Source organism: Musa acuminata, chromosome BXJ3-2, assembly GCF_036884655.1.
Source record: "Musa acuminata AAA Group cultivar baxijiao chromosome BXJ3-2, Cavendish_Baxijiao_AAA, whole genome shotgun sequence".
Lineage (NCBI taxonomy): Eukaryota > Viridiplantae > Streptophyta > Magnoliopsida > Zingiberales > Musaceae > Musa > Musa acuminata.
Window position 1 is genome coordinate 36023148 of NC_088350.1, and position 18148 is coordinate 36041295.

General features: G+C 44.4%; 4 protein-coding genes across 6 annotated transcripts; 2 read left to right on the plus strand and 2 right to left on the minus strand.

Annotated features, from left to right (window-relative positions):
• Window positions 1-877: 877 nt before the first annotated feature.
• Window positions 878-3179, minus strand: LOC135631282 (tubby-like F-box protein 5). The gene is made up of 4 exons (XM_065138823.1): window positions 2355-3179; window positions 2134-2221; window positions 1633-1765; window positions 878-1537 (listed from the first exon to the last, which is right to left on the minus strand). The coding sequence occupies exons 1-4, from the start codon at window positions 2679-2681 to the stop codon at window positions 898-900; spliced, it is 1188 nt and encodes a 395-aa protein (XP_064994895.1). The 5' UTR covers window positions 2682-3179; the 3' UTR covers window positions 878-897.
• Window positions 3180-3950: 771 nt separating this feature from the next.
• On the minus strand, window positions 3951-7474 carry LOC135585044 (protein RER1B-like). Of its 3 annotated transcripts, none has more exons than XM_065137856.1 (4): window positions 7153-7474; window positions 6657-7032; window positions 4631-4811; window positions 3951-4263 (listed from the first exon to the last, which is right to left on the minus strand). In XM_065137856.1, exons 2-4 carry the CDS (start codon window positions 6995-6997, stop codon window positions 4210-4212), a joined length of 576 nt encoding a protein of 191 aa, XP_064993928.1. In that variant the 5' UTR covers window positions 6998-7032; window positions 7153-7474; the 3' UTR covers window positions 3951-4209. The 3 variants fall into 3 exon arrangements, with proteins under 3 accessions (XP_064993928.1, XP_064993927.1, XP_064993925.1); XM_065137855.1 differs by having other exon boundaries at window positions 6657-7012; window positions 7153-7472; XM_065137853.1 differs by having other exon boundaries at window positions 6657-7016; window positions 7153-7396.
• A 3917-nt stretch (window positions 7475-11391) lies between these two features.
• Window positions 11392-12972, plus strand: LOC135631704 (curcumin synthase 2). Its single transcript, XM_065139480.1, has 2 exons — window positions 11392-11640; window positions 11814-12972. The coding sequence occupies exons 1-2, from the start codon at window positions 11463-11465 to the stop codon at window positions 12803-12805; spliced, it is 1170 nt and encodes a 389-aa protein (XP_064995552.1). The 5' UTR covers window positions 11392-11462; the 3' UTR covers window positions 12806-12972.
• A 746-nt stretch (window positions 12973-13718) lies between these two features.
• LOC135631703 (uncharacterized) lies at window positions 13719-17711 on the plus strand. The gene is made up of 4 exons (XM_065139479.1): window positions 13719-14366; window positions 14482-15123; window positions 16326-16763; window positions 17277-17711. The coding sequence occupies exons 2-4, from the start codon at window positions 14484-14486 to the stop codon at window positions 17447-17449; spliced, it is 1251 nt and encodes a 416-aa protein (XP_064995551.1). The 5' UTR covers window positions 13719-14366; window positions 14482-14483; the 3' UTR covers window positions 17450-17711.
• The last annotated feature ends 437 nt before the right edge of the window (window positions 17712-18148 follow it).

The following is an 18148-nucleotide window of genomic DNA, read 5'->3' on the forward strand; positions in this document are numbered from 1 at the left end:
TTATTTTTCGCTTTATGGAACGATTTGATAGTCTTCCCTTTACCGTGGGAAGTCCTTCCGCATGAATGGACGTAAGTGGACTCAACTCTCACTGACGAAAGCTGTCCTACGTCCTATTCTTCTTCCAAAGGAAGGATATCGACGTCCAAAGCGCTGCCTGCCCACCTCGGCTCAATTTTTGTGGTCACACCAACTTCACGATCCCAAATCCAGCTTTGGCTGCTCTCTTCTACTTTTAGATCAATGTTTTTGAAGGGATTGGTGGTCTAATAACTCCCCTGAAGAACTAACTTACGATTTGTGGGGAGACGGAAACATTTGCTGCCGTGTTGGGTATGGCATCTACCCAGATCAACTGGGAAGTAAACAAGGCTGTGCTACTGTCGATAGTAGCACTATCTACAGTGCTACGATCAGTATAATAGAATGCAGTGCATCGACATGCGATTGTTGGTCGATTCAAGAGATAAAAAAACACTTGATTGAACAGTCGTAGACAAGTATAATACCATGAATGCACGAACAAAAAATGTGTCGGAAAATGGTCGCACACGCACTTCGACTGTCATTTCAAGAACCTAGTGAATGAATTCTACCATGAATCACAGGAGCGATCGTTTACGCGAGGCTCTTCAAAAGATATGGATTATTAGGGTTGCTTGGTCAGCGGAGAGAGGAAAGATTTGGCCACGCTACGTTTGTTCTCGGAGCAGCGGCGAGAATGAATTGCTTCCTATGTAATGACTGACAAAAGCATGTGTGAGATGACTGACAACGATGAAGACGAGAATGAATCACTTCCGCCTCTGAGATCTCAAAGTCCACAAACCCCAGCCGCCAAAGATACATCGACTATCGAGTAACCCAAGTACTCGGATAAAACAGAGAAATATCGATTCATTCACATGCTGGCTTAGTGTCAAAGGTGGTCAAGCAGATTGCGAATGCCTGAAACGCAGAGAGTGGATATCGATAATCCATAGTGAAGATGTCCTTTCCTATCTTACCGAATTGGAGGATAACCTTCTCTTGCTCTGCCAGAGACACCCCAAAGGAAGGATCTACGGCCGCCACAAGCTGAAAGTTCTTGACGGAAGCCACAGTGACTCGTCCCTTGAAGTCCAAGCACCAGCATTGGAGCTGCTCGTGCCACCTCGGGGATTTGTTCTTGAGAATCAGCGGGACCGAACCGGTGGGACCGTCGGAAGGAAAACCCCTTGCTGATTCCGAGAGGGGTTGTTGTCGTTCGTCGACGGATTGGAGAAAGCTGGTGGGTGCCGGGACACCCCCCCGGCCTTCCCGGAGGGAGGAGGCTGGAATCGAGTGCATGGTGCATTGTATTCTTCTGGGCCCTCGGGTTCGAAGGACATTAAATTCGTAGGAGACGGTAGCAACGTCGTAATTTCCAGCTGGATGTGTCGAGGACACTTGCTTGGAAGGGGCCCTTGGATTTGACGGAATGCTCGAAGAAGAAACAGGGGCATCATGAGGACACTGGCTATCGTAAACCATGAACTTGGTCCCCAAGAAGTTTGACCTGGTTAAGATCCAAAAGACGATGGATCAGAGAATCAACAAAGCAAAAGGAACACAGATAAGAGAGAGAGTCAACAAGCGGCTGAGATCACTTGCCTCACTCTTCCAATGTAGGCGTTACTAGCCCGAGAGAAATTATCGGAGGCCAGCGAGATGACAAAATCGGTGCTAGTTGCACGTCTGGTCTTGTGGGCTGCAAGCAAAAGCTTGTCCTTGTGGCTCTGCAGCGCTATCATCATCACGGAACGTAACCAGCGAGCGTCAGTAATGGAACAGATTGGCAACACCGAATCCCAAGCGACAAAATAAAAATCTAATTCGTCTCATCGGCAGCTACCGATAGAAGGAACTAACAAAGAAATTGCTCCAGTCGTCAGAAAGTGACTGTAAAACCAGGGTTTGTATCAAATCACAGCAACGTTGCTGATGTCTATGGCTACGGAGAACAAATGATGCAACAACAATTATGCACTAGTGTTTGAAAACTAGGAATAGATTGGATCGGTGCAAGGAAGGTCTCTCTGAGGACATCAACTTGGTTCAGACTTCAGACAATCATTAAAGCAAGCAAAGGAGCGATGCAAGGGAATTGCTTACATGGGGTCAGACCCAGGTACAAACGGAAGGTGGATGTCGTTCTCTCCCTCCTCATGAAGCACTGAATCGGATGATCTCGTGGTCCGGGCTGATTTTGAACACACAACCCACAGATCGATTAAGAAGATGATCAGTAAGTAATAAAAAATTTGCAGAGGACTGTTGCAAAACCAATTCGAGCTCCGAATCTAAAAGCGTCGAGGCAATCAGACGAGGCCAACCTGCTTGAGAGAAAGAGGAAAGGTGATCCGGCCACATTGCTCCGGTGACTTGACCACCTCTTTTGTGATGCCACGCCACCAGCGGCACACGGCCGCGCACGCCAGCACATGCCTCCTCGCCGGCCACGATGCCTCGCTTGCCTCCACCCTGCGGATGACATCAAACAGCAGTTCCGGCGGCAGGTTCACCCATCTACCCTCCGGGGCACCTTCGCGACCGTGCCCCATCGTTATCGCTCCTCCGCCGCCTTCGCCTTCTCCTTCGCCTCCTCCCCCGATCCCATCCGGCATCTCCTTGAGCTCACGGACTAGACTCTTTAACGGCATTTCCACCACCCTCCCCTTCTTTCCAGATCCGGGAGTCGCGGGATTCGTATAAACAAGAGAAATTGAGCGGGCGAACCTCGGATCGATCAGATCGATGAGGAAAAGGGGAATTCTTGGCTTTTGAGTCTCACTTCTTCTGGCTATGCATCAGGGCGGCCGACGGATATCCCCTTCGAGGCCTTTCCCCCTTGTAATTCGTGTCTCTTCCTTCGCTCGAAAGAAATTTGATATCTTCCGAAGCAAAATCCTTTAGTATTTTTTTTTTTCATCCGATCAAGAAGCTAAGTTGGCTCATCGAAGGGGCAAAAGAAGCTCTTTTTGCTTTGCGCTCACATCCCACGGAAACACAAAAAACAAAGGTGGCGCTCAGCTCCCACCTTTACCGTCTGTCACATGCATGGCATGTATCCGATCCACGATTGCTGCCGGTGTCGGTCGATGGACGTTGCCTCTTTCGAGCGCCCGCGAAGAGACCAACCAACCAACCATTTTCGAGTTGAGATGCAAAGCTAGTGATTTTGGCATTTATCACTTCCCTTGAATTCAAGATTTGGTTGGTTATCATCTAAATTAGAAACTTGCAAACACGCCCTGTAGTTAGTTAATCTTCGTTTATAATGACACCATTTAGAAATATAAATGTTATGTTATTTTGCTAAAATAAAATTGAGGTAACTAATTAGTATGTATATACAACCAACAATCAATCCATGGAAATGGAAACTTAGCGCGAATCTACAGATATCGGGCGTAAAGATGATGATGATGATGGCACATCCACCCGTTTTTCTCTTTTTTAATTTGTGCATAAAAAAAAATAATCCCTTCGAATACCAAACAAATTGTGTTACAGCTGCTCCTATCATGGAAGGAATAGGAATAGATAGGTAGCTGATCAAGCTATTCCATGGACGTCAAGTCCCAACCATCATGATTCATTCATGCGGGGATAACACATGACGCATACAGGAGAGGCCCATCCCATGCCCTTTATCCTATTAAGATCAACCGGGGAAGAAGCCAGCCACATCCACCGGTTCAAAACAAAAAGCCTGGCATCTCGCACCTCCTTTGTGGAGCCCACAACCATGTTCCTGTTAACTAGTAGTTTGCTAATCCTTGGAGTTGGTCCCTAGTCTTTGTTGTGTCCTAAGAACAACATGAAGTTTCTCAGATTGAGACATTCAGCAAGCAAGGATCTGTGTGTGTCTTGCTAACCAAGTTTAGTTACATGACAATCAATTCCACCTTGAAAACCAAAAAGCAAACTAGGTAAACAAATACGTCTTTATTTGAGTGTTGGCTGAAGAGATTTGAACACAAAAAAAAGGAAGAAAGCCAAAGCCAGAACAGCAAGGAGGCAACTAATGAACAAGGAGGTAACAACAGTACCAACCTATTAAAGTGGAAGAGAGAAAAAAAAAAAATTGTATTCACACACAAATAACTGTTCCTAGCAAATACAGTAGTAATTCCGAGCGAGCGATAATGGCAATATCTGAATGCCCTCCTTAACCCACACCAGTGATCAATCCTTTGATATGCTGCTGCTGCTTCCAGGACTCTTTTTAGCTCCATATCTCTGATTCACAACCGATGACACCAAATTTAATTGAAAATTTGACAGAAATAAGATGTTCACAAAAGAACATGAACATAGACAGAAACAAGCGTCTCAAATAACACAACTTCACAACATTTAAAGCCATAGCAGATTGCATAAAAGGGATGCATCCAAATGGCCCTCCGACAAAACACAAAAGTGTTTTTCACCCTACATCGGTAGCCAAATGTTTATTAGTACTTCCGTGACATGGCACCAGATGTTTTAGAGCTGGGTGGCCTTTGTGTGTTTTGACACCCAATCATTCAAATTTCATAATGAAGTACCATCCAAACTACCAAAAGGATAGCCAAGCGATACAGCATGAAGTAATTATGGTACTCACCTTCTTCCCTATATTGAAAGGCACATACTTGTACTTGATCATGTGTACAATTTGGCGCTTCATTGTCAGGAAGAAAAGAACAATCCAGTAGCACAGTAGTATTGGCCAAAAGACAGGAACATCAAACATGGAAAAGAAAGTCATCACAAATGCAACACAGAAAGCTTTCGTTATGGAATACCTGAAAAAAAAAAAAAAACATGTAATATGAAGGAATTAGGTTCTCAAACTCAAGAAATCCTAGACAACTTAACAAACAAAAGAGAAGGAAAAATAGAAAAGATCAACCAGTTCAGAATCACCAAGAGTTCAAGGTTAAATAATAATAATATCTAATTGACAGCAGCAACAACCGATCATTCTTTTGTCACTACCCTATGGTTGCATGTCGACACATGCATGCATCACCATTTTATCTTGCACACAAGCAAACTAGACAAAATAATTTAAAATTCCTTGCCAAAACAAAAAAACAAATAACTAAGCATAGCTTCCCATATGAGTAGCATTCACATTTTTGGTTTCAACATGCACTGGTTTGAAGAACTAAAAGCTAAATCAAGTAATTTCCAGACATTCTTCTTTATATTCATATATACTTTGTGTCAATATAAACAATGTTAAACATATAATATAATAAAGTAAAACATTTCTACCCCCACAACGTTCAGAAACTTTTGGTGGCAAAAGTACATACTCTGCTAAAGTAATCTAATAGTGCTCAACAAGCCAACGTTCCAACAGCAAGGATGAAGTTTTAATATTAGCACTGAACCTAGAGGTTAGAACCAGAGTAAATGAACCGAATCAAGTTGTTGGATCAGAAACAGTTGGGAGTTGGCTTAGGATCAGCAGGATTAGCCAAGATATGTTGGAAGTCTGAATACATAGAAATTGATTCAGACGCATTACTATTAGCTGGATTCAGAAGAATAAGTTGGGGCTGGGCGGAAATTCTTGCGATCGCATGTCAAACTACATTGCAATTAGTTAGAACCAGAGTAAATGAACCAAATCAAGTTGTTGGATCAGAAACAGTTGGAGTTGGCTTAGGACCAGCAGGATCAGCCAAGATATGTTGGAAGTCTGGATACATAGAAATCGATTGAGACCAATAACTATTAGCTGGATTCAGAAGAATAAGTTGGGGCTGGGTGGAAATTCTTGGGATCACATGTCAAACTACATTGCAATTAGTTAATCTTTGAAACCATGGGATAAACTATTAATACATTATTTAACTAATTTCAAAATTCTGTTATGCAAAAGAAAGCACGAACAAGAATCATGTGATTGTTAGACCCTGTGCTTCAGAGATACTAATCTAGAGTTACAATAAAATTCATTTTTCCACCCACAACAAGCACATTTAGCTTCCCTGGGAAATCATTTGACTACCATGACACGGAGCACATAAGCACCACAAATCATCGTGTCTTGTAACTTTGTGACTTTGTGGTGGCGCACTCTTGGAACAACTTCTCTTCAACAATTCTCCAAAGGAAAGTTTTTAATCTTATGCGATTCACATAAAAAATTTATATCTATGTCCGATACCAAATTCAGCAACCAGCCAGATTAGTATGAACAACATACTAACACGTGCCACCCAAGACCACTGCAAAGATTATAATATACACTTGTCCTTGGTCAGATTAGAAAATGCCTATTAGCACCTAAAGATTCACAAATCAAAGTAATCTTGGATTTGGTATATAGCTATGGTGGACAACAATAGCTACAATCAATCTGACCATGATAGGCATGATGGTTTCACTATTCCGTGAGCTTTTAGAAGATGCAATTGACAGTAATAGCATCTAATATATAATAGCAACAAAGAGCAAAATTAAAGCATATTCACCGTAAATTGGAAATGGAGTTGAGAGAAAATCATGAAACAGTAAAAACTATAGCGAAGGTTTCAAATGAATAGAGAGATGTAGTCAGTGGAGTAAAATAATCGAAGCGAAGACTAATTAATGACTACACATCAATGAGGAAGAAAAAGAAGGCTAGACTTTACCAGAACTTGAATTCGGGGAGACGGCGAACAAAGGGTTTGAATTCGTCGGAGCCCCTGGTAGGCAGGGCAGGCCCATCGGAAACTTCGATCTCTGGATCCACGAGTGGCGACAAGAATCCAATCAAGATATTCAGAAGATAGATCCCTAAGCCGTAGCTGACGATATAAAACCCATGGACAAAATAAACACGCAGGACGTAGATCACCGCGACCACAGCGGTCCCGAGCCATCTTCCGGTCGTGTGAGGCGTCGATCTATCCAGGTAGTACCGGAAGGCTCTGGAGAAATCGCTTCTCCATTTCGACAGCGGATGCGAAGCAGCTGCGTCATCGCCCTCCATTCAAACAACTCCTCCCTATCTAGATATCAAGCAATCTGAGATTTCGTGGGTTTCTTTAGGTAGGATGTGCAATTGTAATTAGGTCGGTTAACAAGAAGATTGAGAGTGCAAAACCAAGAAAAAGAGATCAACCGGCAAAAGCGGCAGGAAATCACCTCCGAGATCAGGTTTTCCCTCTTTCCACTCGAGAGGTGAAGGCGATTCGAGACGAAGCAAGCGATCGTTCCGAAACAAACACTAAATTCCGGCTCCGACCAGGAAGGAACCCAAGCCAGAGTCGATCCACGGGAGAACCGGCGTTAGGGCTGCGTGGAGGAGGAGAAGGCGATTGGGATATCCGCAGTTACCCTCACCGATCAAACGGATGGAGGGCAAACGGGCAAGAAACATTGGGATTCTTCCGGGGGCTTTTACGGAGGAAGAAAGAAATCGGCCCAGTGGGCCGACATCGACGGATATGGATGCCGGCCTCATCTGGAACACACTAGAGAAGGTCGTCGGTGTTCTCATCTGGCTTTCATTCAAATGACTCGAAAAGGGCGACTCTCCCGTAAGAATCATAGCTGGAGGTAGTGTGCGCCAAAACTGTTCGCGGCATGGCTGCGGGCTTTGGAATCTCCGGTGGAAGAATCGGTGCTTGTGGAGATGATAAACGAGCCCGTCTCTTCATCGAAAACATGAGCGACAGTGACGTAGATATTTCCAGAATGAGAAGGAAGAAAGGATCTACCGGGCAGGTGAATTAGCTGCAAATTTCCTCTTGGCACCAATAGGTCGTCCTGAAACTTGCTCGCCTGGGTTGCAGTGTGCATTGTTTGGTAAATGCGGGTGGCAACAGAACCATGCGGCCGTGTCTGTCGACTGCGGTTATGTTTCCGGTACGAAGGAGATGAATGGAGTCTTTGAAGATAGATGAGTTCATGAACGTAGGATTGACTTGACTTGTAGCTCGGAGCGGAGCGTCTTTGAGGCTGATGAACTGAACTGAAGACCGATCATTTTCCCGTCCTGGTTTGGAGCCAAGAGCAATGGCATAGCCCTTTCGGTTTCCTCTACTAATCTCATGATATATATATATATATATATATATATATATGCACAGTGGTTGTTTCTGTCTGCAAGTTTCGAGGTTATCTTGTTTTTGACCTTTTGTTTTCTTGATCATGCGGACATGTCTGATCCCTCTGTGGTTGGGAACTATCGACCGATGTGCATTTGGTGCGAGACTAGAGGTCACCGTTGATGGACCTGCTGGAGTCCGGGAATATTTGGGTCCGGTCGATGGATGGGCTTAGACTATATAATAGGCCCATGAGCCCAATTCTAAACCGTTATTGAAAAACAAAAAAAAAAATGGGAGAAGAGAAAAGAGAATTGTAGACGTGCGCAGCGGATAAAGAGATCGAGAGTGAGGAGAGGAAAGGCTAGGATTGTAAGGTTTTTTACTAGACGATTAAGCGGTTAAATTTTATCGGTTCGACTTAAATTTTATGTGAAGAATTTTTTAATAAGTTTTATAAATCTAATGGTGCCGATTTACGATTTGTCGAGATATTTTTTTGATATATCAATTTGGTGAGATATAAATCTTTTTTCGATAAAATTTATCAATATATGTTATTATTGAGCTTGTGTTCTTGATATTATTATAATCCTCTAGTTATTCTAGAGAATACTTATTATAAACATATTATAATTATTATTGGTGAAGTGGACTACGGTCCTATAATTTTTTCCGTATTGATTTTTAACGTAAAAGAATTATATCGCTATAATAGTTTTTCCTAACAAAATGATATCAGAGCATCATGTTGTTTGATGCTAGTTTTTCTTTTGTGATTGGAATGAAATGGTCAAGTGATATGATTAAATTGAACTCATCAAATTATTTCATTTGTATATGGAAGATTTGCTTTATTGCAAAGATTTGTATGAGCTCATCAAAATTAAAAATCTTCTATTCTGGCTCGTAAATCATTCTTTGCATCACCATCTTGCGGGGGTAAGATTTTCTCAACTATACGAGAAAATCTCTCTATTCTGTTGAGGGAAATTTTCTATTATGTTGAGAAAAATTATCTCTCCTAATCCTTATAGATACGAGAGGAACATGTTAATGTATTCAAACTAAATCAAAAGTTATTTTAATAAAATTTATTTCTTCTTTAATAAAGCTTATATAATAATTGTTCTTATCTTCTATTATTTTCATCACGTTTGCTAACTCCGTGGATATCATGGAGCATCATATCCTATTCACGTCGGCGGATGAACGGTGTCGCTGGTTGTCGTTGTCGTCGTAGGTGGTGAGGGTGGCAGCCAGAGGAGAGACGCATGCGGTGAATGCCACGGGAGCCGGGGGATCTGTTTGCCAGGGGATTCATTCTTGTATGGGCTGGCGAAGGGTCTTCGTCTGGAAGACTGTTGCAAGGTGGGTTGCTGCAGTGGCGGCGCCGTTGTCCGATCTCTCGGTGGCGAGGTGACGGAGGATAGCTGGGAATGGATGTACAAGCGAACGCTGACCCATTCGTTCCCTGCTTCTTCCTCCTCCCAACGACCGAGAACCTTGGGAGTCCATCAATTTTTGCTTCGTTAATAAGTATTACAATGTATACATATATTATTGGCTTTGACACTTGCAGCCTTTCGCTGCAAAGGTGTTAGGAGACAACGATGAATCAGCTCGCGGTTCCAATTATTAATTATTTCTACCTCTTCCCGGAAGAAGAGTTAATTTCTACATATCATCCATTGGAGCTCTCTAAACTATATAGTGTTGTAGTTGACAATCATCCAAACAGAGGTAACGAGATATGTGACGATCCCATTAAAGAAACGATACCAATTTTGTTCTACTTCTTCTTCAACTATGGGTTTGATGAGGAAAACTGTGATCGGTCACTCAAAATTGTTTTTTTTTTATTGATGCACCAACTTGGGTACGTCATCGTTACGGCATCGTTACGTGATTCGTTGTAACCAAGCCATTCGTAGTTTAATGGTTGGAGGGTTTTCGGTGGGGTTGGGTGAATCTGCCCGAAGCAAGTTGGTGGTTGGATATGATTGAATAAACAAGTCGATCGAATCAATGGTTCGTAATTGGCCATCGGAATAGCACAAACCTACCTTTTGATGGATGACTCGTCGATCGAGACACCACCATAAAATAATAGCCCACACCTTACGATGGCATCGTATCATGTTCACGTCCTTAACACCCACTGCATTTTCATTTTCTTTATTTCAATGTGCGACGATAATTATCCACACTCTCCGCACGCCTTTACCAGTCTGTCTACTCGACGCGTGTCCGCTGCGGTTCTCAGACTTATCTCCGACTCTGCGTACACCACCGGTTTTTCTCTGGCGTGAACGACGAGAGAGACTTCATGTCACCGTCACTTGACGGCACGGCAGTCATTTTTCTGCTGTGCTGGAAGGAGGTGCTGCGGGACGTCATCTGTGACATCTTCCGTAAGATAAATCATCAGCTTCAAGTGGATCGTGTTGGTTTCTATTTCCTTTTCTTTGGAGGATTCAACTGGCTTTTATTCGTGCGTTGTTCTGGAGGATTCAACTGGCTTTTATTCGTGCGTTGTTCTGCCGTCTGCGTCATGATAGGGTCAAACATGTACTGCGCTGCGTGGAAATGCAGGATGTAGGAGTGGTTGGTGAGGAATTTGCGACCATTGTCTGTATCAAGCCGGAGTGGTATGAGGAACTCATCCACAAAGAAGGGGAAAAAAAATATGTTTATGTATAAATGCATTTCCGCTCTCTTATCTTATCAGAAATGGATTGCTTATGCGGATGAACTAAGATCGATGGACAAGGCAAGTGAAGGGGAAACAAACGGCAGAGTTCAACTCGGAAATGCTAGCGATCTCTGCCGGTTTCCCTTCCTGCATGGTTCTCCTTCTCGTGCTCATGTGGTTTGCACATCACTTGCTCCTCCAACGCATGAATCAACTTAGGGAGGGTGTCATACTTCCGTCTCATCTGTTAATAAATGAGATTGACTGCACCGGTGGCAAAATCATGCAAGCTTAATTAATGGATTCGGACTTATTCGGCATTGGGTCACCATCGGTGGTGGGTGGAGAAAAATCCTTGCTTCTTCAGACGAAGTCTGATTTAAAATATTAGGAAACAGAGACCGAGAGAAGCAAGTTTGGTTCAACACTGAATGGGAAACAACTATGCTGACTCTGAAGACACTATTATTATTATTATTATTATTATTGGATTCTCCTGATGCAAGACTTCGAGCACCACATTAAATCAACTGATTATTATTTTGAGCACCTGAAAAATGAGAGGGTGGAGGAGGTAAGGGGTGGGTGGTAAGAGGCGGAGCTCTGTGTTTATAAATATGTGGCCGAAGTTTGAATGAGATCCACTCCTCGTCCAATTCCCAGTGATCGTATATCTGCCGCTGCTTCCTTGCTTGCTTTTTGCCACACTAATGGCCAGCCTCCACGCTCTGCGCAAGACACAGAGGGCTCAGGGTCCGGCGACCATCATGGCCATCGGCACCGCCAACCCTCCCAACCTCTACGAACAGAGCACCTATCCCGACTACTACTTCCGCGTCACCAACTCTGAGCACAAGCAGGATCTCAAGCACAAGTTTCGGCGCATGTGTAAGAACTTGTTATAGCTTTTGCTTTCATCAAGCATATCCATCTTCCGACAAAGAAAATGGCATACATATACGAGCGAGCGAGCTTCACTAAGACAAGCTGTTAAAGAGGAAGAAGAACAGAAACGAAAACCAACTCGCCTTTCTGATCTGCCTTTTTTTCGGTGCATGTAGGCGAGAAGACGATGGTCAAACGGCGCTACCTGCATCTCACCGAGGAGATCCTCAAGGAGAGACCAAAACTGTGCTCCTACATGGAGCCATCCTTCGACGACCGGCAGGACATCGTGGTGGAGGAGGTGCCCAAGCTGGCCAAGGAAGCCGCCACCAAGGCCATCAAGGAGTGGGGCCGCTCCAAGTCCGACATCACCCACTTGGTCTTCTGCTCCATCAGCGGCATCGACATGCCCGGCGCCGACTACCGCCTTGCCAAGCTCCTCGGCCTCCCGTTGTCCGTCAACCGCATCATGCTCTACAGCCAGGCCTGCCATATGGGCGCCGCCATGCTCCGCATCGCCAAGGACCTCGCCGAGAACAACAAGGGGGCTCGTGTGCTCGTGGTGTCCTGCGAGATCACCGTCCTCAGCTTCCGAGGCCCGGACGAGCACGACTTCGAGGCCCTCGCTGGCCAAGCGGGGTTCGGTGACGGAGCAGCTGCGGTCATCGTGGGTGCCGATCCGATCCAAGGCCTGGAGAAGCCGATCTACGAGATAATGTCGGCCACGCAAGTAACGGTGCCGGAGAGCGAGAAGGCCGTGGGAGGCCACCTCCGGGAGGTCGGCCTGACCTTCCACTTCTTCAACCAGCTGCCCATGATCATCGCCGACAACATCGGGAACAGCCTCGCGGACGCATTCAAGCCCTTGGGCATCACCGACTGGAACGAGGTGTTCTGGGTGGCGCACCCGGGAAATTGGGCCATCATGGACGCCATCGAGTCCAAGCTGGGGCTCCTGCCGGAGAAGCTCAGCACAGCACGGCATGTATTCGCCGAGTACGGCAACATGCAGAGCGCCACCGTGTATTTCGTGATGGATGAGGTGAGGAAGCGGTCGGTGGTGGAGGGGCGGGCGACTACCGGGGATGGACTGCAGTGGGGGGTACTCTTTGGGTTTGGACCGGGGCTCAGCATCGAGACTGTCGTGCTCCGCAGCGTACCACTCTAATTAAGCTACTTTTTATCAGCGATAATACCGCGCACAAATATTACGCAGTCGTGTGTGATGTTCTTCTTTGATCTCTCCATGCTGTTGGTTCTGCAATGCATATGTAACTTGTCTATTCTTTTTGTAAGATGAAGAAAAAGGAAAGAAACGATGCAAATTCTCCAAAAGATTTACTTGTATAGTTATTATACCATCATAAAAATCAGCCGAAGCTCAGAGATGGTGAGAATTGGTAGTATCCACATCCAAACGTGCCACGCGTGGAGACGTGCTTCCTGATCGGTCAACATATCTGACCTACCGCAACCTACCCTGCGAAGAGAGAGTGATTCTTCCAAATGCTGGTCAACAGTGAGTGGTTGGCAAACGAAGAATGAGCGTATGAGAACGCAGACTAAAACCAATAGCTGTCGTCTAAAAGCAGCCGTCATCTCCGACGTCGACTTGGGGCTGCAGCATCTCGTTTTTGCCATTCAATATGAAGATGGATGGATGGATGGATGCCGGAGCTATCGCCCATCAATCCAGTGGCCGCGTTACCTTAATAGCTTCATGGAAGACTTCTAACGAAGCACGGCAGGAAGAACTCTGATCTATCCACTCTCTAGAGTATTGCTGTGCTCGTCAAACCCGTCATCATCTTCATCTATAATCGCAATACGAAGCTTCTTCTCTTCGTCCTGGATGATGTGACGACGGCTTCCAGGGGACTTGATAATTTGGGCTTCCCACATCACGTCCATCAGATGTCGTAAAGCGTTGGATTTTGAGCCCATATAATTTAGCAGCGATCGTAAGTTGCCCACGTGGTTCGGGTCCAACCAACCGTTTGCCCTTTGTGACTCTTTGCATGAGTCGCATAGACTGTTCGCTATATGATGTGACGCCGTTCGCAGAGCACGCAAACAAAAAACACATCAAACGCTCTGACCGCTTCACGAGCAGGTGAGGGAAGCGAGACGAGTAAGCCATTTCGGATGACTTGCGTTATTGGGGAATGGTAGCGAGAAAAATGGACGTCACGTCATAAATCTCCACCCGCGTTCTTACCCGCTCCTTTGCACGACTGTGTGTCTCACCGAGGGGTTGGTGACCCACCAGCTATGTTCCTCAATCGCCGTCGTGAATCTTTCGTGTCTCCTCTCTTTCCTGTATCCATGTCCTCACCGGAAGCGAGCGAGATCTCGTGGGGAGGAGAAAAAATCTCCGGGAATTCCTCCCGCCTTGCCATTGTATCGGTTCATCATCATCATCATCGCGTTCCATTTTTAGGGTGGAAGACCAGCTTGGTCTCCTTCCTGCGTCGCCTCCCGATCGAACATCTCCCCGGTTCCAACCTGGTCTCTGCCTGCTTTCCTAGGTGCAAATCCGATGGCCTATTTTGAAATCACCCCAAGTTAGGTTTTTGCAATCCGAGCACTTGGAGCCCTCCTTTTTTTTTATTCCGGTTCGATTTGGGGATTCTGAATCGGCGTCGTAGTGTCGGGACTCTTGGAAGGCAGGGGAGTATGGGCGTCGCGGGGCTCCTCTGATTTCGTTCGAGGCGTCGAAGGGTCCGCAGGTGAGCTTTAATTTGCTTGACGATGGAATTTTGGTGTCGTAGACGTCCAATGATCTGAAAGACGTGACCTTTGATGAGCTGAGAGGCTTATTTGTGCGTTGGTATCTCATCGCAGCCATGCCGACATTCACTGCGATCGCCTTGGATAGACTTTTGGAGCCTGGGTCTGGAATGCCTATGTCACCAAAGCCACCTCCGGTGCCGATCAAGATGGTGAAGGGGGCACAAGAAGCAACGACCCGCAGGAGCAATCCTCGACCCAACATCCGCCCTGCTCTTTATGCCACCCCGGAGACCACCCCGATCCCTGACGCCCCTTGGTGGTTTCCTCCACACTCGCCATACCTCATTAACCATAAGAGACGTGGGCGTCGCCTCGTCAAGAGCGTCTTGCAGGGCCAAGCTTGTTCCACAGGACCAAAGCCACCCGATGAGGAGCAGAAGATTGAAGTGATGAATGGAAATGGGCATGACGAGGAGGTGCAGAAAGCTGGTCATGGACAGGGTAGCCGGGGTGGTTCTGTTGTGGATGAATCTGGTGGAGGCGAGCTGCAAGATGAACATTTGGGTAAAGGGGTGATCGCAACCGAGGAAATGGCAAAGCCTCTGTCTGAAGACCCCGAAAGAGATGACGACACAGAGAACTTCTTTGATCTGCAGGACTCGCTGAGCACTGCCAGTAACTCCGAGGCCGATGATACCTGTGGTCGGTGGAAACCAATTACCCCATTGGGAGAGTATTATGATGCCTTTGACGGTATATTTCTTATGCAGATGTTAGTTTTCTTTAATGGCTTAAGAGTATTCTCATATTTTCGTTTATTCTTAGGCTTTCATGTTTTTCTGAGCACAATACTTATTTCGTTCAAGCTTATAGTTGTGATTAATTTATGATCATTATGGTGATTTTTTTTAAAACAAAAATTCTCTAATAGATTATTTGAGAGTTTAATTGTATTTGAATGTATAGTACTTCTCTTCTGCTTTCCTTCTTTCTATGATCTTTCTCCTCTTTTATTCTTTCCACCAAATTTATTATTGAATACTTCACCTGAGGCAGTATTAAAAAAATTGAATCTTTCCACCTGTGTCTAGCTTCATCCTAGATGGAAAATTGAGTATAGTTTGGGAGGGGAAATCTTTTGTTAGATTAGTTTTTTTGATGAAAACATTGATAAGAAAATTCTCTTACTTTGACAACCATAAAAAAGAAGTTTTTCACGAGAACCTAATTCTAGAAGAAAGAATGCTCTGTCACACTACATGATTAGACAGGAATATATTATTGAAGCACCTTAGTGGATCGCAATATTTTGATGATATCTCAAGTGAAATGCCTCTTCCTGCTTTTGCTTCTAAGGTTATTTGATAGATTATGCTTATTTTTGTTTCGGCTACATCAGAGTAAGACCACACCTATTGACTGCTAGTGGCCTTCCTATTTAGGTGAGATAAAAATGGAAAATCTATTGGAAATTGTTCGCAAAAGCATGCAGAAACACTAGTTGCCTTTTGGTTTTTTCCTTTTTGTTGAAAGGGGCACAATTGTGATCAACAGATACCGGTTTATGCCACACCAATAGGTGCAGAAGATTGCTCCACTAATTCCAGTAACTAAAAAGCCATTAAGTAGCACTCATGGCGCTAAATCATATCAATTGATTTATCTCCTTCCCAATATGGTCATCAAAGCCCCCTCTAAAAATTCATTTTGAATTCTTTTCATAGGATTCAGGATCTAGGACCTGTTGAAAACATCATGTCATGTCAATTTCATGCAACTTGGACTAAAGTTTTTCATATCTTTGCTGTACAGCATGCTATGAGTGCTGTTCATATAGTCATACTCAATGACAGTTTTGGTTTTGTACATTTAGCATCTCAGGACAAGTCTATGCAATACATTTCCACCGAAAGATTAGGACTCTAGGCTTATATGATTTCCTTTTCATGGTGTAGATATTCTTAGTGATGGTTCTGCACGATCTTCCTATCCAAATGTTGAAGATGAACTGCGTGAAATGAGGCTAAATGTGTTGATGGAGATAGAGAAGCGGACGCAAGCCGAAGAAGCACTAGCGAACCTGCAAAACCAATGGCAGCGACTGAGTCATCGACTGTCGCTTGTTGGCTTGAAGCTTCCAACTCCTCCAACCGTTCCTGAGGCTGTGGATGTGCCTTCAAACTTGCATCCTGCGGAGGAATTGTACCAACAGGTTGTTGTTGCACGCTTTGTAGCCGACGCTGTAGGGAGGGGTTGTGCCCGTGCCGAGGTTCAACTAGAGATGGAAACCCAAATTGCATCAAAGAACTTTGAGATTGCTAGGTTATCGGATCGGCTCCAGTATTATGAAGCTGCAAATAAAGAAATGTCTCAAAGAAATCAAGAGGCCATCGGTGAGAATTCTTAACTGTCTCCTATTTTGTTTCTTCTCTCTTGCTCATGTTTTACTGGAAGAAGAAGTATGAAATTGTTTATTTGATCTCAATCATTCATCCTATCCTATCTGCACTTAGTTACTAGGTCTTTGTTAACTAAGCTAAGGCTTTATACTAATGTATAGCATGGTTACGCAAGAGGCCTAATACGGGGGTGAGGGTTAGAGTGGATATGTGTTGATGTTGAGATTGATATCGTTTGGAATTGGATGGTAACAACAAATAATTTTAGACCATATGAGAAATGTCTTCCAATTAAATTGACTTTCTGGGATCCACTAAAATTATCTTTAGGAAACACTTTACATCTAAATGACAATCCGATACAGTCCTTTCCCTGAATACCTAGTTGCTCTAATGCATGTTTTGCTGTTTGGTTCAGCATGATATTTGTTGATGTACTGGTTTAATGAGTTGCTGATGTTAACTAAGTGACTCCTATTGAATCAATTCCCAACAAATTGGTTGCAGAAATGGCACGACGACAACGCAACTGGCGTAAGAGGAGGCAAAGATGGTTTTGGGGCTCAATTGGTGTTGCCATTACACTCGGCGGCGCTGCCATCGCGTGGTCTTATCTTCCAGTATCAGTATCGAAACCAACTCCCTCGGAAGTTGATACCACAAGCAGTCATGAACAATGAAGGAAAAACAGATGGCAATAATCAGCTTGTTTGTTTTACCCAGAGTTATATTTCTTCTAACAAAATTTTACCAGATCCTGAGTTTTGTCCGACGTTGGCCTGCAGTTTTGAATTATTTGTTTAATATGTTTGCCCTGTATGGTTGGTTTGAGTGGGCAATTTCCATTGCAGTTCTTGCTGAGTTCTGAAATGCAAGTGTTGTCTACTGTGCGGCTGAACTCGCGTTATAAATAATAAACAGCGTGGGAGATCGTTTTGAATACATGTTTGCATGTGGGAATTTTGGTTTCAAAGAAATCAAGCATTCGGTGGGCATTGAATCGGGATATGCATGTGATGGTGAGATTTTGACTAATCTGATAGAAATCAAGCCTTGCTGGATACAGGTTGTGCATGCTCTAATACTACAACACCGTATTGGGAATTAGATGGGATGGGTTGGGTTGGGTTGGTCCCGACCAAAAAAAGACGAGAATTGGATTCCTGGTCGATGATGAGGTGGCTGGGGTCCACGTCGTTCCCGAATGAAACCAGCAAGCGAAGTGCCCCGTGTCAAATGTCGTTTCAATGTCGTTTCAACTTTCCAATTACGCTTCCATCATCTCTCAGCACGTGCTCAATTTGTCAAGTAGAAACTGTAGTAGTAATAATAACAATAATAATAATAATAACAATAATAATAATAATAATAATAATAAT